The sequence below is a fragment of the Miscanthus floridulus genome, chromosome 14 (assembly GCF_019320115.1).
Source record: "Miscanthus floridulus cultivar M001 chromosome 14, ASM1932011v1, whole genome shotgun sequence".
NCBI classification, from domain to species: domain Eukaryota; kingdom Viridiplantae; phylum Streptophyta; class Magnoliopsida; order Poales; family Poaceae; genus Miscanthus; species Miscanthus floridulus.
The window spans coordinates 65,129,216-65,153,637 of NC_089593.1; the positions used below are offsets into that span (position 1 = coordinate 65,129,216).

A 24,422-nucleotide genomic window follows, 5' to 3' on the forward strand; every position below is an offset into this window, starting at 1 on the left:
GACAGACTACGTATTGCAATTTAATTTTTTTTTCACCTAAAATTTGGGGGTAGGGGGCGGGTGTGTTTGAGCGATAGATGATTCCCACCCACTTATATATTGATTGATCGAATGGGTTGAGCCTTGAAGTAGACAGAGCCAGTTACAGAGACTGCTCAAAATAGTGAAGTTCTTTGTTGCAACTATTTGGCTTGTAGCCAGGACAGTGGTGAAAATGTTCGTAGCCCAAAACCTTTGCTCTACCTGAGGTGAATTTGAAATTGAACCTTTTTCAGATTAAGATACTGTGACTTTTTCAACGAATTTTTGAAACTTGTCAAAAACATGATAAATTTGGCATACACGTCGGAACCCTGGCCCCTGGTCTTCCTAACATGAAGCTGCCTGTTAGCAATAGGAGCTTTAGATTTCTGTTGCCGACAGAGACATACTGTGCTAAGGTCTGATTGGATTCGGTTTAACCGTCCCAAAAAAAACCTTCACCTTGTGTGATTCGCAATTTGGATATCGTCCAAGCCATGTGTGCGAATAAAGATCAATCCTAGACTCAGCACACGCAATCTGGAAACCGCATCCCCTTCTTTTCGTCAAAGCATATAAAGTTGTTCTTTGCTCAAAGAGGCAAGGATCTATTCATACATGTAGCTTCGCGTGGTGTTAATGTACTGAAGAATAAAGCTTGTTGTGCATAATACACTCAAGGTATCAATGCAAAGCTGCTCAGTAGGTGCCAAAGATAACATTATACGCAGGGCGTTGGATTAAATCCTTTTCATATTATTTAACTATGACTTTTGATGCATATATGAAGTTGTTTTTTTTCTGCACGCTATGTAAGTAGGCCTTTGTAAAATCAGGGGTGGCACAGCATCAGCTCTGCTGATCAAGTGGAAAACTGTTGGCACAGCTCGCGCAAATATTGTAAATACTCTCCTCTTATCAATGAAAGCCGGTAACGGATCCTTCAGAAAAAAAAGACTTTTAAACAAAAATTTGAAACTTGGCAATGATCGACATCGGAACCTACCCCTGGCCTTGGTCCTTACATGAAGCTGCCTGTTAGAAATAGGAGCTTTAGATTCTGTTGCCGACAGAGACAGACTGTGCTAACGTCTGATTGGGTTCGGTTTAACCATCCTAAAAAACCTTCATCTTGTGTGGTTTACAATTTGGATATCGTCCAAGCCATGTGTGGGAATAAAGATCAATCCTGGACTCAGCACACGCAATCAGGAAACCGCATCCCCTTCTTTTCCTCAAAGCATATAAAGTTGTTCTTTGCTCAAAGAGGCAAGGATCTATATAGTGTCAATGTACTGAACAATTTAGGTTCGTGTGCAGACTGCAGAGTACACTCAAGGTATCGATGCAAAGCTGCTCAGTAGGTGCTAAACACAACCTTATATGCAGGGCGTTGGATTAACATCGGGAGCACCAGTCTTCCACCCAAGAAGCTTCCACAAACACTGCAGCAGCCAGCATCCCTTGTGAGTTGTTCTGGTCGGTGCCAGCGACGAGATGGCAAGCGCCGTTGGCGAGCTGATCACTGGCAAGCTTGGCGAGCTTGTCTGGGATGAGGCTACCCTGTTGTGGAGATTCAAGGACGACGTGGATGGCTTGAAGAGGACCATGGTGAAGCTGCAAGCTTTGATGCGCCATGCTGACCGGAGGGAGGGCCAGGATGAAGGAGAGAAACGAGAGATCATGCGGGTTTGGATGAAGGATTTCAAGGCTGCAGCCTACGACATTGAGGACTTGCTGGATGAGTTCGAGGCTATTGAGCTCATTAAGCAGGACCAACCCAAGGTTTGGCCTGTTATTAATACTCTCGGTCAAATTTACATGCTTTTAGCTCATAAATTTACCCATCCTTTCACTCCCAAATTAATATGCTTTAGAATGGTATTGGGGAAGAGCAGAAGAAGTGGAACCGCTAATCCTTAATTTGAAACAAGAATTGAAAGCTTTTAACATGTTACATCATCCGTGAAAAACAGATAGTGAGGTCTGGTTGTTAAAATAAATTTGAGTGATCAAGCTATTAATTTAGCCATAAGCAGTGGTTGATCTAGGAAAAATAATAGGGGCTTCTAACACTTATCTTACACCTCTACCTACTCGTTTCAAGCTTCCATAGGTACCAATTTGGGGGGGGGGGAGCTCAAGAGGGGCCCATGCTTCGAGTAGTGGTAGCGGGGCTCAAGCCCACCCTGCCTCAGTGCTATATCTGTCCCTGGCCATAAGAACATTTAAATTGGGCCTTGTTTTAACATATACTAGAAAAAAAACTCGTGTGATGTAACAAGAGCAAAATAAGGCTACTGAAGCAAGACCGTGATATTATTGGTAAAATCAAATCATTGCGGCCATGAACGGCAGAGAACGAGCTTGTGGCTTGGTGGTTGGGCCACCATAGTGTGAACCAACTAGTCAGGAGTTTGACTCTCCGTCTCGCATGTGCAAATTTGTGCGTTGTGAAATATATCCCCTCGTCGATAAAGTCGGGTTCGTGGATTTGTTTTAGGCAAAGTGGTTGAGATCTTCTACCTTTAAAACAATGCTCTTGGGAAGGTCATACCCCTAGCTGGTCCAACTTCTTTTTAAATTTAGAATTGCACTCACAACAAAGTCAAAGGACTCTGGCTAGTGATGGAAGTGGGTCAGGTATGGTGAGGGTTTAGTAAATACCCGTTAGACACCAATTGACTACTGAGTAAAATTTCATACACCCGCGGATAACAATTGCACCGTACCCGTACCCAGTCGGGTATGATACCCATAGGTACCCACACCCGCAAGATAAATTCTCACTAGGGAAGAACGTGTAATATGTTTGCTTCTACAACTTCTTTTGTTTTTTCCACCAGTGAATAATCATAGGAATATTTTAAGAATACTATAATACATACTAAACCACATGTACAACTCAATTATCTATAATTTTATTTTTTCTTACAGATTAAGCTTTTTTTTCTTACAGATTAAGCTATTCTTTTCATCCTACAATCCACTCCTATTGCGGTTTACAATAGCTCATAAAATGAAGAAGGTAAAGGAAGCTTTAACCAACATAGAGAAAGAGGGTCGTCAGACCCTTAGCCTAGTGCCCCATGATACACCACTGTGGGCCAACGAGGTGTCTACAAATCAAGCTACCATTGCATCCACAAATGGAGACACTGATATTAAAATGGTAGGAAGGGACACTGAAAAGGAAAAGATAATGAAGTTTCTGAAAAGTGAAGCTGAGGAGGTTATCTCAATCATTCCTATTGTTGGACTTGGTGGCATGGGGAAGACAACACTAGCCCAATCAATTTTTTCAGACAATAGAACCAAAACCTTTGATCTACGGGTGTGGGTCTATGTGTCTAAGAAGTTTGATCTGCAAAGAATTGGGGAAATAATCATATCAACAGTGTGTAGAAGTACTAGTATTGAACCAAGTGAACGGTACATCACCCAAAAAGATGGTGATTTGCAGTCCATTATTGAAATATTGAAATCTATCCTTCATAACAAAAAGTATTTGATTGTTCTGGATGATATGTGGGAGGAAGGTGTGGATAATTTGGAAAAACTGAAGCAGATGCTACAATATGGTGGGAAGGGAAGCAAGATCATATTAACTACACGAATGCAACATGTAGTGGATAAGTTGGATGTTGGTGCTCTAGCTAGTCAAGGAATAATCCGCCCTATGCGCAAGAGTGACCAAATCAATTTAAGCATTTTATCAGATGATGATTGTTGGAATGTGATGCGACAAATAGCATTCAGGCAAGATGATGATCTATGTGGATTACAAGCAATTGGGAGACAAATCGCAAAGAAGTGTGCAGGTCTACCTCTACTAGCACGATCTCTTGGATTTTTGTTATCCCAACATAAGTCCACAGAGGCATGGGAAGATATAAGGGACAAGAAGATTCTTTTGGATATGAAAGAAGACATTCAGTTGCAAGACCCTTTGGAGTGCCTCATGTTGAGCTATTACTACATGCCATTAAAATTGAAGTTGTGCTTCACATATTGTGCAGTTTTCCCCAAGGGCTTCACTATTACTAGTGACCACCTCATCCAGCAATGGAGGGCCCTTGGATATATTGAACCAATCGATGGAAAACAATGTGTTCACTATTTGTTGGGGATGTCTTTTCTTCAAATTTCGAAGACTTCTCAGGTTAGTAAAATAATCTCTTTGTTCCCATTTGTTGGTTCTTGCAACATGGTGCAATGCTGCCAGGATGCTAAACTCCAAGATTGCCAACAATTCTTTGTTAGTACTTATTTGGGTACGAATAGAGTGGCATGGTGGTCTTATCCCTTAGTTATAACCACATCTGGTTCGAATAACTTGATACAATTCATGCTTCTGAATACACTTCCTTTACATTATTTAAGTTTGTTAGCACGTACTTCAAAATTGGGGATACGCCTGTAAACCCATGCTCCTACATGGGTTAGTAACTTTAAGGGACATGAGTGTTAAAAGTTTGTGGATATATTTACGACCTACAAATAATCAAAGCTGCTTATCTTTGCTCTATATCATTTGTTCATAATCTAACACAATGTTGGTGTAGATACTTTATAGTTACCAATTTCTCTAATTTTCTCAATCCACATTTATAGTTTTTTGCCATTGTACATCCATATGTCTGACATATGTTCATGTAAAATTTAGCTTGAGCTACATGTTTTATATGAAATCGATACACGCATAGCCTTTGGGTGGAGACACATATCATGCATGGATGCCTTAAATTAGTTTTTTCATGCTAACAATGGCATAACTGGGTAGTTTAGAAACATATATATGAGTGCTAGGGGATTTTTTTTATAATGGCGTAGGTAGGCAATTCTAGATGCACTTTTATAGGGTTTACTTCAGTTTTTAAATTTTAATAGTGACAAGTACGTATAACTTTGATAAGAATTTAGGACTACTTTCGATTATTATTTTCATAATGACATAGGCAGGTAATTTATTTGAAGATTTAGTCTTATTTTAAGTTATTTTTCCTATGACAAAGGTGGGTAATTTAGATATAGATTTACAGGGTTAGTTTAGACTACTTTCCTGATTGCAAAGGTGGCTATTTTTTAGAAAACACAATAGATCTAATAGATATTATTAATGATGATTAGATATTAGAATCTAGCACATTGATAGGTACATGTCTCTATTTTTGTGTGAATTTATAGATTTTACCCCTTTTCTAGTCTAGCAAATTGATAGATACGTTTCTATTTTTGTGTGATTTTCTAGATTTATCCCTTTTACAGCACATCTTGTAAAAAACTAATGTGAGGGTACAAAAAAAATCTCTGATTACTAATAATAGTAAGATAGCATAGAAGCTTTTTTAAGTAAAGCTTTTTTGCTTTTAGAAAATAGAATTATTTCTAGCCTAGCGTCTAGATTTTCTAAAAAGGGTAAGTTTAAGGTGTGTACTTGCTTGTCGTTCTTGTTTGTGGTACTTCTGTTTCTTGCTTCTGAAATCATCTTGAATCCATATCCTTTATAGTTCTTCTTGTCACCTGGAATCCTTGTCCATGCAAACACAAAGAAAACACGAATTATTTTATCACTTCTCGATAGTTTTATCACAACTCTCAGGCATATTTGAGAAAAAAAGAAAAGAAAACATGAACTCATAAGCAGTTATTGTGCCAACTGACGAGAAATTTCTTGGGAATGTTATGTTGGGATATTTACTTTATTTAACTTGTTAGAGTCATAAGAACTGATGCTTATATTGATAAAAATGGTTAAGTTTCCATGTATTTCATCGAATGGCAACAAATCAATCACAAAATTCTAAACATTCAGGCTATGAATCTTTTTTTGTTTTTTAATAAATGATTGTTTGTTAGTCAAAAAGGTGGCTATCAGAAGGTAGAAGGAAATATTCACATTGATATTCTGATTGAAATGTTGAATTGATAACACAATGAAATAAATATAACCAATATACTCTAGTGATAACTCAAGAGCCTGAAGTTCGCTTCCGAAAAAGAAAAAGCCAAGAACCTCAAGGGTAATGAGGACCCTAGCGCACAATACCATTTTTTCTCAAATACGCAAGAAGGATGTATATGTTTGTAGTAAGTAGAAGAATTAATGGTGTGTTTGAGGAATGAGGTGGTCCATCATCTACTTATTTCTCACTTTTTTGTTTGGTTTGTGGAATGAAATAGGTTGATGCATCATCACCTCATTCCTCACAAGCTAACGAGTAGTACTAGTACGAGGAATGGAGTCATTCCACCAAATTTGAGAAATGAACTCACGATGCACCACCTCATCTAGGATTGAGTGGCTCCTCAAACCAAACACCCTATAAATGTTTTGAGTGCAACTTGGCTGAAACAGCACTAGCCTCAAGGAGCCTAACAGAATGAGGTCTGGATTAATTTTTTTTCAACTTTAAAAAATAGAACATAGGTAATCGTTTTGTTGGACAAGAATTCAATATAACAAAGAATTCCAAACAAAGTAGGACACATTTAAGAACTTTAGGGTCTGTTTGGTTGAGCAGTGAGAAATTGTAGGTTTGGTAAGAAATATCTGTAATGCCCTCGAAAACTTCAAAGATTGTTTATATATGCAAATTATTCCATAAAACACCATGTTGTTCGCTGATTCACATGTAAATGACCATTTCAGAAAGGGAAACTTTTAAAAATGTTTTGCATCCGCCATTGACATAAGGTCCACATATCGACCTCTCGCACTAACCAAAGCATCAGCTATCGTATTGCAAATGTTATCCATGGTATCCTCATTCTCCCAATCTAAACTGCCATCTCTTTGTGTTTGTGTCATGGCACATGTAGGTTCTTGTAGGTACTTGTCGGAGTTATGATACCCCGGGTATCTCAAGACACCGATAAGTTAGTCGCTCAGGCAGCCCAGCTAGCAGAAACTAAACAGCCATGGCCCAACTAAGCCACACGGACCCTGGGCCACACACCGATGCAAGCGGTCCATCATGACCTCTCCCTTCTCCTTCCACTGCACGCAACGCAGCCTCACTCAACCTCTCTTCGGTCCCGACCCTTGGGAAGGGATAAGGAGAGATCGGGCGCCATCAAGTAGACCTGCCCTGACAAAGACAGGCACACTCCACTCACTCCGCTAGGACTGAGAGGACAGCCATCTCGGGGCAGACGCCATCCCTGTGCGCCCTTGCGCAGACAAGACGACTCCGCCAGGTGATAACAACCGGTACGGCACTACACCGTCCAAGTCCAGTCCAACAAGATGGGCGTATGGCCCCACCCACTACGGGATGGGCACACGACCCTGGCCTTGACTTTCAAGACCGGCCAGGCCACTAGAGACCTCGACCTCACAATCTGAGGTCGAGGCCATCGGCATCACAACCTGCAAAGGCAGCCAACGACTCGGGAGCGGCTACCTGCTCCTGCACTGTCGCCACGATGCCACCGGGAGAACAGGAGGCGATGATGAAGGCCACGACAAGACCACGTCGCGTAGGACAGTTGGTGAACCACCTCCGTGCCAACAGTGCCGACATGATCGGCACTGTAACATCACGCCCTGCCACGCCGTGATGTGGGAATAAGACCACGACGACGACCATACCGGAAAGTGCGACAACGCCAGGACAAGACATGCTTGCTTGTAGGCCAAGTTTACTTACTTCTCCCTCCCTCGGGCTTACGACCGCTCAGTCGAGAGAACCCTTCTCTCCATATGTAACCTGGCCCCTGGACTCTATATAAGGGGAGCTAGGCCTCCATTCCAGGGGGACGGAACCTGAGAAACTCCATTCGGGCTTTCGTTCACCTCACTCCTCCTACCTCTTTCCCTTAGCTTACACACCCTATTGTAAGACTTCATAGCTCTTGAACCGAAGAACACGAACTCGAACACCTCTGAGACTGGATGTAGGGCTCCGGCCTGAACCAATATAATTTCCTTGTGTCTTTGAGTGCTATCGCCGTCTTCCTAGAGCAGCGCGACACACGTATTCACTAGTCGGTTGACAAAACACCGACAGCACTCCTTGTCAGCATCACATCTATCAAACTTGATATCTTGCGTTTCTTTTTCCCTGATTTTGATTTCTTTATGTGGAGTTTTTTTTGTACCTCAGCCACATCCTCATCACCGGACTCATCGGTCCCTATTGAGGAAACCTGTGGGTGGCCTTGTTCCCAGCTTCTATCTCTCCTTCGCAGATAGTATCAATGAAATGCCAATCTGCTTTCTCATCCAAACTTGAATCAAGCAAAAACAATATTTGATTAGGTTCAGTGTTGTACATATATACAATATGATGGAGCAATTTTTTAAAAAAAATACACCACCATGCCGTTACTTCTACTTGACCATTCACCATTGTTACCAGGTTGAAATGCAACTTCAATCACCTATCTGCACCCTGTCATTTATGCTAATTTTGACGAATGGGAAGGGGGTGAGTTACATATCTGGGACTGAGGCTTTGGCCTTCCAGAGCGTAGAGAGGGGCGGCGAGGTCTGGCGAGGGGCAGCATGGCTTGTCCAGGCCGGGTGAGGGGACGAGCTGCCCCAGCCAGGGGCGGCGAGGGGCGCCACAGCTCCACGTGGTGAGGCTCGGAGAGGGGCGGTGCACGTCTGACGAGGTGAGCTGAGGGGCAACGCAGGTGTAGCGAGGCTCAGTGAGGGGCGCAAGATCGACGAGGGGTGGCAAGGTGCGCACTGGTCCTAACCCTATAGCATGCCGGTGGGGAGTCAAGAGTCAGAGAACAAGCGAATGAGGATAGAAGGGGTATGTCCATAACTGATGGCAGGCAGGTAATTTTGGAGAAAAATTTGATTCCACAACCAGAGAAAGTAGGGTAGCAGTTACTGAGAGAATTGGTGCAAGTCCAAGCATCACAACTTTATGGCAGGCAATCACAAGTGAATGCATCCTATGGGGCTCTGCTGGTCCAAAAGGACTCTAGGAGCTGTTGGCTAGGTCACTTGTTGTGGGTAATTTTTTTACTAAGTTTTTGTTGGTACTCTTTGTCGCTTTGCCTGTGCTAGACTAGTTTCTTTGGCCTTGTGTCCCATAGTCACAGGTCTTATTAGTTGGGGAAGGCTTGCTCTGGTCTAGTGTTTTCCTTGGGGAGGGGGATTCTTCTCCCTCCTTTGTACTTTTCTTCCTTTCTTCTCTCTTGATGAAATGATGCACACTCTCTTGAGTGTTCGAGAAAAAAAAGGTTTGGAGGCACTCCATCAAAACACAGTAATTGCGATGCTTCCAAAGGGCCCAAGCACCAAGGATTACAATAGAGTTGGTGCCCTACTTAGACTGCTCATCAATCCCTCTTAAAATTTTCTCCCACCACTAGTGTCTGCTAGCTGTGGAGCAAGGGACTTCATTCCAATTTTTTGCAGCAATCTAAACAAAGACTCTAGCAAAAATATAGGACAATAGCATATGGCTGATGCTTTCTTCCTCTTGAGCACGATGGGGACATCTTTCTGGGTGAGGCAGTCGTCCTCTCCTAGCTAGGCTATCAGCTGTCCAGCTATCATGTGCTACCAACTACATGAAAAATTTGCATTTACTTGGAGCCCAAGATTTCCAGATTCTTTGCCAAGGCCAAAAAATGATAGTGCCCTGAAGGAGGCCACTGTAAGCTGATTGCGCAGAATAAATACCATTTCGAGGAGCTCCAAATATGAGAATCCTCAACTCCATGCTGTAAGCGTACTTCATTGGATATATCCCAAAGGGCAAGAGAAGCTCATAAATGACTCCTACAGTGATAGCCCCTTGGATATCAAAGACCCAAGCATTATTTTTGAGGGCTTCAAAAAATTGTCCTCCTGCTAGCTCTCCTTTTAGAGACCAAGGTGAAAACTTGGGGTGCAAGATCAGCGATCCTCTGTCCATGAATCCAGCGATCTGTCCGAAACAAAAGGTGTTATGACCATCCCCGACCTCAGATAGGTACAACAGCCATGGATAAAAGGGCCTCGACATATGGATAGACCTGAACATGAAAATTTGTCCAAGAATGACTATGATCCGTTTTTTTCAGCCATAACCACCTTACTCTAAGCGCCGATCCAAGGTTCTGATTAGAGATCCCAAGTCCACCAAACTCACGAGGAAGACATACTTTGGTCCAAGCTACAAGGCAGTGACCTCCCTTCGTATCCTATCTTCCTCTCTACAAGAATCTTCTTCTGATCCTGCCAATATCCTCGATTGCCCAAGGTGGAAGATCAATGGCCATGCAAAGATAGACTAGCATTGAGATAGGATAAGTGCAACATTGTTTTTTTTCCTGGTCGACACAGGAGAGATGAGAAAAAGATTTTTTTTTTTTTGAAAAGCAGATGGGAAAAAGATAAAATCGCGCAAGGCTAGAGTCCCCCAACCTGACCAGAACGCACACACACCTAGATAGCAAAAAGACCTGAGAAGATTGATGCAAGTATTGTTATTTTGTGAAATTCACTCAAGGTTTAATAGCTAGGAGTAAGAATCAGCTCGTTAGTTGCCATCAAGATAATATTGAATAATGATAGATTTGATTTTGCTACTAACAGTAGTAACAACTGATTTGCCTGCAGGATGCTCCAGAGGATGCTGAAGGTCCCATCAAGGTGACCATGCATGATTTGGTGTATGATCTTGCAACGATAATACTTGGCCAACAGTTAATTGCTCTAAATGATCTCAAAGAAATGACTCAGAGCAGCCTTGAGAAGAATTATTGCCGACATATGCAGTTTATCAATTATCAGAAGCAGTCTATTGAACGGAAAAAAATTCCAAGTAAAATTAGATCTCTCCACTTTACAGAGTGCAATAGATTGCAGCTTCAAGATAAGTCATTCTCTAAATCCAAATATTTGCGTGTTTTGGACATAAGTGGATGTTCCATCCAAGGGAAATCTGTCCCGAGCAACATATCGCTGCCATCCTCCATTCATGGTCTGATGCTGCTAAGGTACCTCGATGCCTCGGGCTTGCCAATCACATCACTTCCAAAATCCTTGCATAAACTTCAGAATATGCAGACACTAATTCTGTCCAACTGCGCACTTGAAACCTTGCCTGACAATATTGATAGCCTTCTTAACCTTTGTTATTTGGACCTATCTGGCAATAGAAGACTCAATAAGTTACCTGTATCATTTGGGAAGCTCTCTGCACTCTGGTTCCTCAAACTATCAGCATGTTCTAAACTTGACGAGTTACCTGAATCGATTCACAAGCTTAAATGCTTACGGCACCTAGACATGTCAGGCTGTTGTGCTCTCCAAAAGCTCCCTGATAAATTTGGTAGCCTTCCCAAACTCTTGTTTCTAAACTTGTCCAGCTGTTCCAAATTAATTAAACTGCCTGACAGTGTTAACCTCGAGTCTTTAGAGCATCTAAACCTATCAAGTTGCCATGAACTGCAAAACCTGCCACATGATTTTGGCAATCTTAACAAACTCGAGCTCTTAAACCTCTCTGATTGCTACAAGGTTCAGTTGTTACCAGAGTCCTTTTGCAAGCTTAAGCATTTGAAAGACCTAGATCTTTCAGACTGTCATGATCTAAAAGAGCTCCCTGAATGCTTTGGTAACCTTTCTGAGCTTCAGTCTCTTGATGTAACAAGTTGTTCTAAGCTTCAATCCTTGCCTGAGTCATTCGGTGGTCTGTCAAAGTTGGAGCGTCTTGATTTATCATATTGTGTAAGGCTTAAAAACCTACCGTCCTCGTTTTGTAGCTTGAAGCTTCAAGTACTGTACATGAAGGCTTTGCAGAGTCTCGATGAGTTGCCAGATGGTATTGGCAACATGACTAGTCTCACCATGTTTGAAGTCTACACAAGAAACAGCTCACATATAGATGATGTCGTTGCTCCTTCCATTTTGAGGCGCCTGCAGTTGCATGACAGGACAGTAGAACATAGTGTACATGATGTGCACGAGGTGGGTTATGGGTCGCATAGCAGTATAGTGAGCATTGGGAAATTGGCTTGTCAACACCTAGAGATTAATCACCTTGAAAAAGTTGAGCATCCGGAAGATGCAGAGAGAGCTGAACTGCGAGATAATCCAGACCTCCGGGTGCTAAGCCTTTCCTGGGATCATGCAGATACGACGGAGAATAAGAGAGATGCAGAGGTGTTGGAGAACCTTATACCTCCTCGGACTCTTGAAGGATTTGAACTAGCAGGGTACAGGAGCACAAACTTCCCTAACTGGATGCTTGAGATCTCCTCCTATCTTCCGTATCTCACCACCATCAAACTCATAAGTTTAGCATGTGGTTCTCTTCCTCCACTTGGGACGCTGCCGAATCTCAGGCTGTTGCTTATTCGGCAAATTCCCAACATCACGAAAATTGGAAAGGAATTCTATGGAGAGGAAGGAGCATGCAAAAAGTTGAGAGTTATTATGTTAAGAGAGTTGGACAACTTGGAGGAGTGGTGGACAACACGGTCAGGTGAAGAAGAGGACGGGTTCTTAATCCCTAATTTGCACCGGTTGGAAGTATTCAAGTGCCCAAAGTTGAAGTTCCTGCCATATCCCCCCAAAAGTATGTATTGGGACTTGTTCGACAGTGATGAGGTGCTACCAGTGCATGGATTTGGGAGGCTTTCATCTTCCACTCTTCCTTTTATTGCCGAAATCTGGATCCAGAATTTTACTGTTGAAAAGTGGGGTCGACTTCAGCACCTTTCCACCCTCGAGGAATTGAATGTCTTTGGCTACGACAGCTCATTATCATCCTTGCCGGAGGCCACTCTATGCTGGTTCCCCTCTCTCAGAGGACTACTTTTGTATTTACCCAACCTGGAGATACTGCCAGAATGGCTGGGGCAGCTCATTACCCTTGAAAAATTATTCATCTGGTACTCGCCCATGCTAACATCTTTGCCTGAAAGCATACGGAACCTTACCGCCTTGAAGAGACTGTCCATTAGAGGCTGTCCAAGACTGGTTGAGAGATGCAAGGGGGAGGATGCCCACAAGATTTCTCACATCCCAGAAGTTGAATTTGATTACCGAAGGGTAAGATTCGTACCATGAGGACGAATCTAGGATTGAAGGCAAGAATCCTCTCAAAAAGGTAAGCCTAGTAAATCTATGCTTTGTACATGTAACTGTGTGCGTTGCTTCATTTTTTTATAATCCCGGAATTCCATGATTAAATAATACATATTGCTTCTCAAACAGAGGTAGGGTACGAGATATATAGATATAGCAAGACCTGGTGGATGAATCTGAACTGATGAACCCATGGAGGCCCTACTAGGCGGTGGACGAGCAGAGGCACGGAGGAGGCCAACTGAAGCACAGTGGTATGTATATGGAGGCGGATCAACTTTGGTAAACTTCTTCATATACAATTTTGCATTGTTGGATATTGACGTTCTTAACTCTTATATGTCAAGCTCATGCTTGATGCCCTGCATATTGTGTTGTGAGTCAATGGATCCAAGGACCTCTCAGTATACGTGTTCTTATCTTGTTCCAAGTTTTTGCACTTACTGTAAAAGGTTATATTATTGCTTGTAGGTGGTACCAAAATGAGTTGAAGAAACTAGGTGTGCTATGTATGATGAGCTCCATATCGCTCAATTTAGGAGAGGCTTTACAGTTATCGGCCGTAGATCGATGCTTATAGGCCTAACATGGATTGATATGATAATCAAAAGGATTATTTATGGACCATTCACTAGCCAGGACAAGAAGCAGAGAGGCTATAGTTTTCCAAACGGGCCGCCCGGCATGGCACGGGCACGAGCACGGCCAGGCACAGCACGGTGAGGCACCGCACCACCGTGCCGTGCCTGATAGTGCCACCGTGCCGAAGTGGCAGCCCAGGCACAGCACTATCAAGTGTAAACCATGCCGTGCCGTGCCAGCAGGCACGGTGGCACGCCAGTGCCCGTGCCGGTCCAGGCACTAACCACATTTTAACCAAAGCACTGGAGAAACAAAAACAGAGCAAACACACAAGAGTTAAAAAAAATAGGAATATGGGAGCATGTGCAATGGCTACCTCATTAAAAACCTGCTAGGTAAAACTCACCCTTGTGAGAAACCCTAGTCAGGAAAAGAGTACAGCCTAGCTCCAAAGTTCAAATGTTCAATGTTCTTACATCATTGTCCAAGTTCTCATATTACAGACCTAAGTTCCATCTAAATGTAAAGACTAAAGTAATAAAGATGAAGACTAATGCTTCAAAGCTTCAAGCTTCAAGCTCCCAGCTGGCCAGCTGCAAAAGAAGAACAGAGTTAGCATTAGGATTACTAATCAGTTAGCAAAAGAAGAAGACGAAGTTAGGGACTTAGGGGTATGATTTACCTTGGCAGCGGGAGCACTAATCAAGATAGAGGTCTTCAAATGCTTCTTCAAGCTCCTTGTTCTCCACATTGTGCTGCAGCCTTGCCTCCGCCAACTCCCAGTCCTTGATGCAGGTGAGCCACTCCACCGTCTCCGGCTTCAGCCTCCTCCGCCGCTCCTCGATGATCCTGCCAGTCATACTAAAGGTAGATTCTGAAGATATGGTAGAGACAGGAACAGTTAAAACATCCTTTGCCATGATGGACAGCACTGGATATGTCAGTTTGTGCTCATGCCACCATCTCAAGATGTCAAATGAATCATCCAACTGGCTAACAGTATCACAGTCTAAGTATGAGACAAGTTCAGAAGCATTAGAAGCTAAAGAAGTAGCAGCATGCAGCAAAGCAGTAGCAGATGTATCTCTAGACAGATTAAGAATAGAATGCAGCAGTGAAGTACCCCCACCAGAAGAACTAGAATCATCATCATATATTTCATCCCAAGCAGACCTTTTCTTACCAGTTAGGTTTTGAGGGACAGTCCTCCTCAACCTAACAGCTCCATATTTCTCCTCATACTTATTGTAAACATCAGTAAGCCTAGCTCTAGTGCCAACCTGGTAAGCAATGTAGTCTGTACTGGTAAGGTTCATCAACTTCCTTAGCACTTTTGTAAAACCCTTCATTTTAGCTCTAGGGTCCAAGATGAATGCAAAAGAATAGAGCAAAGGTATGTCCCTCCAATACTTATTATATTTGTCTACCATAGGTTGAACCACATTCCTCAGGTGAATGTCATTAGCATACTTGTTCAGGTGTATAGCAATCTTAACCAGATAATGAAGCATAAGTAGGGATGTAGGATAGTAAACACCAGACAAGACAACAGTAGCATCATAGAACAGTTCAAGAAACTTAAAGACTTTTTCAGCAACAACCCAATGTTCTTCAGTTAGAAGCAACTCACCTCCCTCACCTCTAGGATAGTTAGCATGTATGAAAGTGGTGAAATGATCTTTGTGAGGAAACAAAGTCTTAAGCATGAGATATGTAGAGTTCCACCTTACATCCATGTCCAACTGAAACTTTCTAGGCCTATAACTAGAAGCAATGCAATAGTTTTTGTATGCTACAATTCTCTGGTTAGATGAGTTTAAAAATGATATTGCAGTTCTAAAAACTTCAATCAAAGGTTTAAGATAATCAAGTGCCTCCTTAACAATCAGGTTGATTATATGGCATGCACAATGCTGATGCAAGAACATAGTAGTAACAGTAGTTTCATGATGTCTTGGATCCTCTACAGGAACCTCAAGATCAAGATATTTAGATAAAATAGGTCTTAGCATACGCATGGCAGAAACATTAGATGAAGTATTGTCCAAAGTAACAGCAAACACTTTTTCAAGCACACCATATTCACCAAGAACAGATGCAACTCTATCAGCAATGTTCTATCCATTATGGGAACAATCAATAAGCACAAGACCAAGAACCCTCTTCTCTAGTTGCCAATCAGGGTTTATGTAATGAGCAACAACACTAAGATAATCCTCTTTGGCTTTGCCAGACCAAATATCAGAGGTAAGGCACACACAATTAACAGAATCAGAAGCAAGTACCTCAACAAGCTTACTCTTTCTATCAGAAAACATTTTGGCTAAGTCTCTAGTTGTGGTTTGTGTAGAGACAGCCTGAAACTTAGGATTATGAGCATTATTAATGTATTCCTCAAATGCAGCAGATTCACCAAAGCTGATAGAAACATCTACCCTAGCAAGCAATCTACACAGTTCAGTACGAGCATGCATAGGACAGTAATCTCAATTACGCATAGAACCATCAGGATTAAAAGAAATCTGAGACTGACTAAACCCCCTAGTTTTCTCTCGCCTCTTAGCACATTTATCCCTGTGACGACGGAGGTGGCCAGTGCCACCTGCAGATCTACCAGAGTACTATTTTTTGCAATGGATGCAGACAGCACCATACCTGATCTTCTTACCTTTGGGACCCATTTTGAAGAGCTTCTGGAAATCTTGCCACACATCAGAGGTAGAGGGGCGTGATACCTGGTCCTGGTCATCGTCGGCGTTCTCACCGTCTTCTTCTCCACCACCACCTTCGTCACCATCAAGGTCGATGGGGTCCTCTGCGCCAGCTGCACCAGGTACAGCTCCACGGCCGAAGAGCTCTTCTACCTCTTCGTCGCCCATGTCGTCGTCGTCGTCGTCATCACCAGGGAGGTCGCGGACCCTCTCCATCTCATCAGCCATGGCAGTGGCACTAGCCTCCACCGTGTCCTTAGAGACAGAGGGAGGCCGGGACGGCATCCTCACTTGCCCTGGCCTCAAACGTCTGCCAAAAGAAGAAGAAAGGAAGAACATGAACATCAGTCAAGAACTCAAGATTCAAGAAAAGAAATCAAGAACGGAGCAGATCGGAGCTAGGGTTAGGGTTAGGGTTAGGCTTCGGAGCTAGGGTTAGGGTGTCTTACCTAGACGTCGCCGGCGACGAAGACGGCGGAGCCAGAGCTCCTAGCAGCAGTGGATCCGCGGATCTGCAGAAGAGGGAGTGAGTCAGTGACAGTGAGAGAAAGAAGAAGAAGAGCAGAAGGGGATGTTACCTGCATCGTCGGAGCTCCAGAAGAAAGGAAGAACATGAACATCAGTCAAAAACTCAAGATTCAAGAAAAGAAATCAAGAACGGAGCAGATCGGAGCTAGGGTTAGGGTTAGGCTTCGGAGCTAGGGTTAGGGTGTCTTACCTAGACGTCGCCGGCGACGAAGACGGCGGAGCCGGAGCTCCTAGCAGCAGCGGATCCGCGGATCTGCAGAAGAGGGAGTGAGTCAGTGACAGTGAGAGAAAGAAGAAGAAGAGCAGAAGGGGATCTTACCTGCATCGTCGGAGCTCCAGAGCTGCGGCTGCTGGAGGACGAGAAGAGGAGGCGGGGTCCGTGGGGATGACGGCGAGTCGCCGTCGCCCTTGGGAGGGGCCGTTGCCCTTCGCCACCGTCGTCGGAGACGAGAGGGCGAGAGCCAGAGAGGAGAGGAGGGAGAGCGTTGACCAGCGAGCCCGAGAGGATGAAATGAGTTAGGGTTTCTATGGGTGGGGAGCGGGGGAGGCCGGCCAGCTTATATACGCGGCGGCGGCGTTGCCCTGGATCCAACGGCCATAATCCATCAGGGGGGATCGGACGGCTGAGTTCCCTGGATAGCGGGCCGTTAGCGGGCCAGGCCACTTTACCGTGCCGTGCCCGTGCTGGCCCATGGGCCGAATTGGCAGCCCAGGCACGGGCACAGGGGCGGGCCGTGCCAGGCACGGGCACGCAGGCTGCCGGGCCGGGCCGTGCTTGGGCCGTGCCTGGGCTGGCCCATCGTGCCCGGCCCATCTGGAAAACTATAAGAGAGGTGCAAAGAAGACTGCTGTATCGGTTGGTCGATTCCAGCAGCTGCTTAATATTTTTTTAAAGTAGCTGCTAATAAACATTTTGTTTCACTGTAAGTCAAGTATGCACCGCCCTGTTCAGTGTCTTCTCTGTGCCATTATAAAGATGCAAATGCAGTCATAAAATCGACTGTCAAATGTCAATCAGATGCAGTAGAGGATTAAGCTAGCATAGCAAGATGCTGTTTACCGCATTTTTAGCACAGACTGTTGGTGTGAGAAAAAAAAGGCGATCATCATTATAGTGCAGATAAAAATCACGAACAAGTCCATCTAGTACCTGTATCTCTTGGCTTGCTTTGGCTGTTTGGCGCATATTTAACTACAATAGTCTCAACCATTTGATGTCTCCAGGTCAGGATTATTAATAGGTTACATAGAAAAGAGAAAGGCAGGACAAGCTCCATATCCATGTAACATTGTCAACACAAATTAACGGCGTTCATAGAATCATGCATATATATAGTTTTGCTCTCCCCACATGTGGATATTTTCCGTGCATTCACTGTGTTTGATATGAATAAGTCTATGAAGTACAAAGAGCGAAAATGGATAGTCTTATACGCATATTGTTTACCTTGAAGATAGTGTGTGAATAATCAGAGTCTAATCACCTAGATATGGGCACTACGAGTTCCATTGCCACAAAAACTTAGCTGACTAGAGCATTACATTACAACTCTTGCTTAACATGGAGCTGTCTTTGTAAATCAGGTTACCAGGTATTGGCGAAGGCAAAGACGACCATGGTGAGCGAGCAAGGAGGTGGCGGCAGCGGCAGAGGTGGATCCAAGAGGAGGACGAGGTGTTCGCGGACTAGAGGAGGCGCGGAGGAGATCGACGACCTCATCTCCGAGTTCTGGAGCCTGCACGCGCGGCTGCAGGAGATGCTGAAACTGGACCTGGCGCCGCTCTCGCACTACTCCAAATAAAGGCAGCGCTGGGAGGCGTCCGCGATGGTGGTGCTGCCGCTGCTCATGTGGTGCTGACCGCGCTGGTACGAGCACTTTTTTTTTTTTTGATAACTTCTGGTACGAGCACTTGAATCCCACGAGAAATTTACAAGAAAGTAGCATCAATTTCTCTGGGATGCATGCATGCTTGTGTCTGTCCTAAGACGACTCCAGTAGTACAAGGGCATTTCTGAGCCATGCACGTTGGCTTGTTCGGCGCTTGTAAAGCGATGGAGGTGCTGGGTGATTAATTGAATGGAATAATTAATAATAGTGTTGATTTGCCTAATCTGTGAATCAAAGTTTGTTTTTGGTGCCAACCGGTGCCGGTTGGCCTGAAATCTGGACGACAGAGCGCCATTAGTAGTCTACTAGGTTCGTGCCCGTGCGTTGCTATGGGACAGCTAAATTTTTATACTAAAAACACACGGATCGCACGATAAGATAACAATACTATGGAATTAAATACTGACGTTAAAGTCATATTTAATCCAAAAGGTAAAGTGGCTCTTGATTGGCATGGACTTGTTAAGGCCAAAGTTTATTCTACCAAATTTGAAGTACTTAACTAATTGTGCTATGCCAAAAGCTGTTTCCATATCACTAAACTGAGCACTGAAAGTTCAGTGGCATTAGCACTGAAAAATCTTATATTAATATTCCGAAAATACTTGTATATCAATTAGGATTCCATAATGAAATACTGGTTTCAGAATCTAAATATTACCAATCAAAATACATTGCCTTCTTAGTAATGTTATGCGAAACATCAATCAAAGGACGTGAGTAGAAAGAAAACATATCTCGAAAATGTTGTCACTGCATACAGAATAGCTAGAAGAAGGGTGCTCACATACTTTTCTAGAAGCCTTAATCAATTATCGCATCTCTTATTTGAAATGTAAAGAAGTTCCATTTTCTTTCAGCATGACGGGGAAAAGTTAAAAATAATACAATGTTCATAAAAACAATCTTTCATATATGCAGTAGAGAAGCTTCTTGTACATAGCCTTCTGTCATCATTTCACCTCCCTGTTACAGGCAACATTTTGGTCTGTGCAACCATGCTGTCTTCCAAACACTGTGATTGCCAATCAGATAAAAACCCACCAAATGATGTGTGCAAGAGAAAAACAATTGATAATAAATTTTAACCCCACAAAATTTTAGTGTAGTTTCCCTCCCGCGGGTGACCCCCGGCCGACCATGGCTGGACATTTTGCGGGTGACCCCTGGCCGACATGAAACAAAATCTGAGTGTAGTTTACAGTGCTACTAACCTCAGTTCATTTGCTCTGCTCCATAGGGTTCCACACCCTCCCCTTGGGCACATTTCTTCGACCAACTGTGACCTGCACAAAATGTGCAGCAAGTTTATCTATGTCTATCCATTTTCGATTGTTGCCATAAAAACATATCAAAGCATTGGTAATAATAATAGCCGTGATTGGGTTTCTTTTTATTGCTTCTAACAAAAAGAGGAACATATCGATGACTACAGTCCTTGTTTGAGCCATTTGAAAAAATAACTTTTAAGAGGCCAAAGGTTTGGTGTGGTCAAATGAAAGGGTTCAATTACTTCAAAACAACACATGCTAGGTTACCAGCATATGCAGAGACTTGCTTTCTGGCCTGAAATAGCATATTCAGTTTAATCAGGGAATAATTTTATATTATTACGAAAACGACAAAATATTTTAGAAAGTCCTAAGGAGGTTGCAGTAAAAAAAATCAGTATGAGTCTCCAAGTAACATGAGGTTGCTGTTATTTGCAGCTAAATACTCCGATGGCACCATCACTGATCCAACTATTAATTGGCAACATAAGATAGCATGTTTTCCATTTTATATAAATTTGACAAGTTCATTGAGAGCGTTCCATGCAAATCTGTACTTGTAGCGAAATATATAAAGTATCTCCAATCACAACTATGGCTAGATATACGAAACGGAGACTATCAAACAAAACCATTGCTCATCTGTAGCACCATGTAGGAAGGAATTTCATGTGCTATTCTGCAACATCCTGGGCTGTATACAAATCTGAGTGAGGGAGAGGAAGGCCTCACCTTGATGGGCGCTAGGGACATGATAGTCCAGTCAGAAAGCAGCCAAGAAATGTTCCAGATGAAGAGACCTGAAAACCAAAAAAATATCATATCCTGATTTTCCTTGTTGTACATCAACTAAAATTTAGACTGTTCATATCAAAAGAAGGGCTCTTGACTGCAGTCCATTTCTACTCAGCTAGCTCAATCAATATAGTTACAAAGACAGCATCAGAAGTGGTTCCACACTCCCAGTAAACTGCTGCAAATCAACATTTTCATATACCTTGTAAGATGCATAAATTAAAATATTTGGTCTCATAATTATGGGGAATCTTAACATGAAAGCTGCAAAAAGACTCCCTGTTCTTCTCTGCTCCTCAATGTCTGGAATATTGCAGAGCAATAAAATCAAGCAGCAAACGTAACTTAAATAGCAAGATCATTATGGCAAAATCCTACTGATTGTTCGACTCCTGAGAGTGTCTTCTCCAGCACTGTTTCCTCAAGTTCCTGAAATCGACGTAGCAAAAAAACTTGAGTCTGCACATATTATGTATGGCTGATAATTCTCTAAAAAAAATTAGAATCATGGCAATAGAGACTTATGATACATGGCAATTTAGAACCATGCCAAGATCTCTCCAGCAAATAGAATCATAAGTGAAGCATAGACAAATACATGGGTTTCCTGATTCTATCATGTATTTACAGCTTGTTAGGTCTGAATCATAATTCATTTACGCTACTTTGAATTTACAGTATTTACAATTGGCATTATTTCAGGGGCGTGTGCATTGCTTCATAGCAAGGGAAAATAAAATTTCAAACAAACCGATATAGCCTGCAGCTAGTATTTTCAAGTCTCCATCAGTACATATGAACAGAACTTTTTAAAAAAATGTTGAAACAGCACGCTAATATTACCATCTTCTTGCAACCAATATAAATGTTGCAACCAAGAAACAGAAACCAACAACTCCCAAGATGGACTAAATTACATCATGAGACCATGTTTTTCCCCAGATTTTAACTTTCACTGCATCAACAAATGGACATGCCACAGAAAGTATAAATATTTGTGCTTACACTTCAGACCAACTTTGAGCCAGAGACAAATGTAAAGCCGTGCATATTAGCTATTAGTTAAATATAAATTGAACAGCAGGACAAAATATAGGATATCATCTGAGATATCAATACGTATAAACATTAGGCTAACATGTAAAGAAAATGTTCAACCACATAAGCAAATTGGTCGTCCTGGAGACATCACTAAGGAGAAACATTAGGTTAACACTTAACATGTAAAAAAATGTTGAACCAGATCCACATCACGAGACCATGTTATTATTATTTTTTAAAGATCCGGTTACCCGGCTTGATTGATAATAAGAAAGAGGTAGCATACAACATTTGATTACATGCGCGAGAGGCGCTCCCTACCGCAGCCTAGGCTGCAGAGGTTTTAGAATTTTAGGAACTGATTACTCGCTACCGGTTTGGGCGACCATTGGGTGCTCTAGAGCTGTCCCCCCTGCTAAGGACCAGCTGCACTTCTTCAGTTCTTGATCCCAGGGAATCAGTTTCTCACCCCTCGATTCATCTGCTAGTAGGTATGCAGAACTGTCACTGAAATTTTGTTCTCTTCTTTCCACATTATTAAGTCCCTCTGACGCTGGCACCGAGCTAGGCAACATTGATCAAACTGACGCTACAGCTTTCTGGCTGCAAAAGCTCACTAGGCCTCCATCTCCGCTGCATCTGATTCGTCAACCATCGCCGCTAAGGCCTTCGCCAGCTCCTTGTTGTCCAGGTGTGTTGCTGCCCTGATTGCCTTGATGGCCTGTTCTGGGAGCTCAGCACCATACAAGTCAATGTATTCAGTCACTGCTGCATCTGGCGCCGGTTGTTGTGGATTGATGAACTCTAATTCGCGCATTAGCTTGCGCTGCGCGCGCTCGCCACCGGCACCGCAGATGGTTTGGCAGCCAGGCGCAAGCTCGAGCGCGTCGCTTGCAATGTCTTCCTCTTTCTCGGCTTGCGTGTGTGGGGGAGGGTCGCTCGGGGTGGAGGATATTCTAGTGTCGGCAGCAAGGGTGCCGGGACAGCAAGGTTCTGGGATTCGACCGAATTAGTACGAATTTCGGCGAAATTCGTCCATTTCAGTGAGGCCCGAAACGAATTTTACGCTTCACATTCCGAATTGAGTCCGAAATTCATCCGAATTTTACCAAAATTCGTCCAATTCGGTTGGGACCGAATTTTTTTCCAAAACGAATCCCAAAACCTTGGCCGGGAGCTCCTTGAACAATCTGCTGCAAAACTCAACAGCAGTCTGTCCATCAGCTTGCTGGTCATCATCAGCAGCAGGCAGTCCACCGTCCAGCTGAGCGCTTCCCTCATAGAGGTCCTGCCCCAGCCGCAGATCTTCAAAGCTTGCCTGGGGGGCAGGAGTAAGGCCACCTCCAAAGTTTTTGGTCGATCCCATCTGGGGCTCCCCTGATGTCTGAGGCTGGATACCTGGCCCAGGGGAGATGGGATCGTCGCCGCTGGAGTCAGGGGAGTAGCGAGGACCGACCGCTGGATCCACGAGGAGGGAGGCCTCTAAGGACATCGGGTCGTCGTACCTGAGAGGAGGGCTCATTGGGGTTGAAGCCCAGAAGCTGTGGTCTGTCAGCGGGTCTGGACTCACCAGGAAATGAGGGGTGCTGTCACCCTCGCGGCGCCCATCTTATCGCGGCGCAATGGTGACCGCGAACGACGTCGTTCGTTGCGTCGTCGCGGTCCGTCGAAGTCGTCATCCTTGTCACGCTCGCACCATGTTATTTTTAGGGTTAATTGGAACCATACCATTACAACTTTCATGGATTGAAAAGACACCATTACTATTCTTCATATTGGAACGGTGCCATTACTATTCCTAGTTCATTTGAAATACGCCACTTTATACACTCTGAACACCGTTGGGTCCACGCACAAGCATCTGTATTTTCGTGTGGCCCAAAAGGCCCCTGTTGCTGCCCCTGTCACCAGCTCAATGACACGCGGGGTCCACACGTCATCTCCTTCCTCCATCTCCTGCAACAAACCTCCACAGGCCAACGGACGGGTTGCACGCGGGCGGGCGAGCTCTACCCCGGCGTGCAGACGGGCGAGCTCGGCCCAGCTGCAGCCACAGGACCTCCGCCCCGGTGCGCGGGCGAGCGAGCTCGGCCCCACCGCGGGGCTAACAGGGTGGCCGGAGCTGAGGACGGTGGCGGATGTGGTGGCTGTGGCCGGCGCGGTCTCCTGGGCGACGAAGGCGACGGCCTCGCCGGAGGCGGCGTCCCTGACGACGATGGAGGTGCCCGCACCGACGCCGCTGGACATGGGGTGCCCGACCCCGAGGCAGAGCACAGCCGTGAAAGCGGCATCCACCGCGTGGCCCGCCCGCGTGCAGCGTCGCGACGCCCACCTCCGAGCACCGCGCGTGGCCGCCGTCGCGCGTACGCCGGACTCCAGCTCGTGCGGGCTCACCGGACTCCACCCCCGATGCACCGCGATGGCCTGCGATGCGCTGCCGCTGCTCCACTGAGCGCTACTTCTCCTCGCCATTACACGAGTATTGGGAAGGAGAGAAGATAGCAGCACCAGACCAAGTAGCAATCGAGATGAACACGGGAAT

General features: G+C 44.2%; 1 protein-coding gene across 1 annotated transcript; it reads left to right on the top strand.

Annotated features, from left to right (window-relative positions):
• The first annotated feature begins 1,518 nt into the window (after positions 1-1,518).
• LOC136503601 (putative disease resistance protein RGA4) lies at positions 1,519-13,198 on the top strand. The gene is made up of 4 exons (XM_066498625.1): positions 1,519-1,806; positions 2,981-4,183; positions 10,589-13,027; positions 13,193-13,198. The coding sequence occupies exons 1-4, from the start codon at positions 1,519-1,521 to the stop codon at positions 13,196-13,198; spliced, it is 3,936 nt and encodes a 1,311-aa protein (XP_066354722.1).
• The last annotated feature ends 11,224 nt before the right edge of the window (positions 13,199-24,422 follow it).

What these genes read in the sequence shown, in the direction of transcription:
- LOC136503601 (XM_066498625.1), top strand. Translation starts at nt 1,519, where the DNA reads ATGGCAAGCGCCGTTGGCGAGCTGATCACTGGCAAGCTTGGCGAGCTT. An exon ending in TTAAGCAGGACCAACCCAAG is followed by an intron (nt 1,807 to 2,980) that starts GTTTGGCCTGTT and finishes TTTTTCTTACAG; the next exon opens with ATTAAGCTATTCTTTTCATC. An exon ending in AAATTTCGAAGACTTCTCAG is followed by an intron (nt 4,184 to 10,588) that starts GTTAGTAAAATA and finishes ATTTGCCTGCAG; the next exon opens with GATGCTCCAGAGGATGCTGA.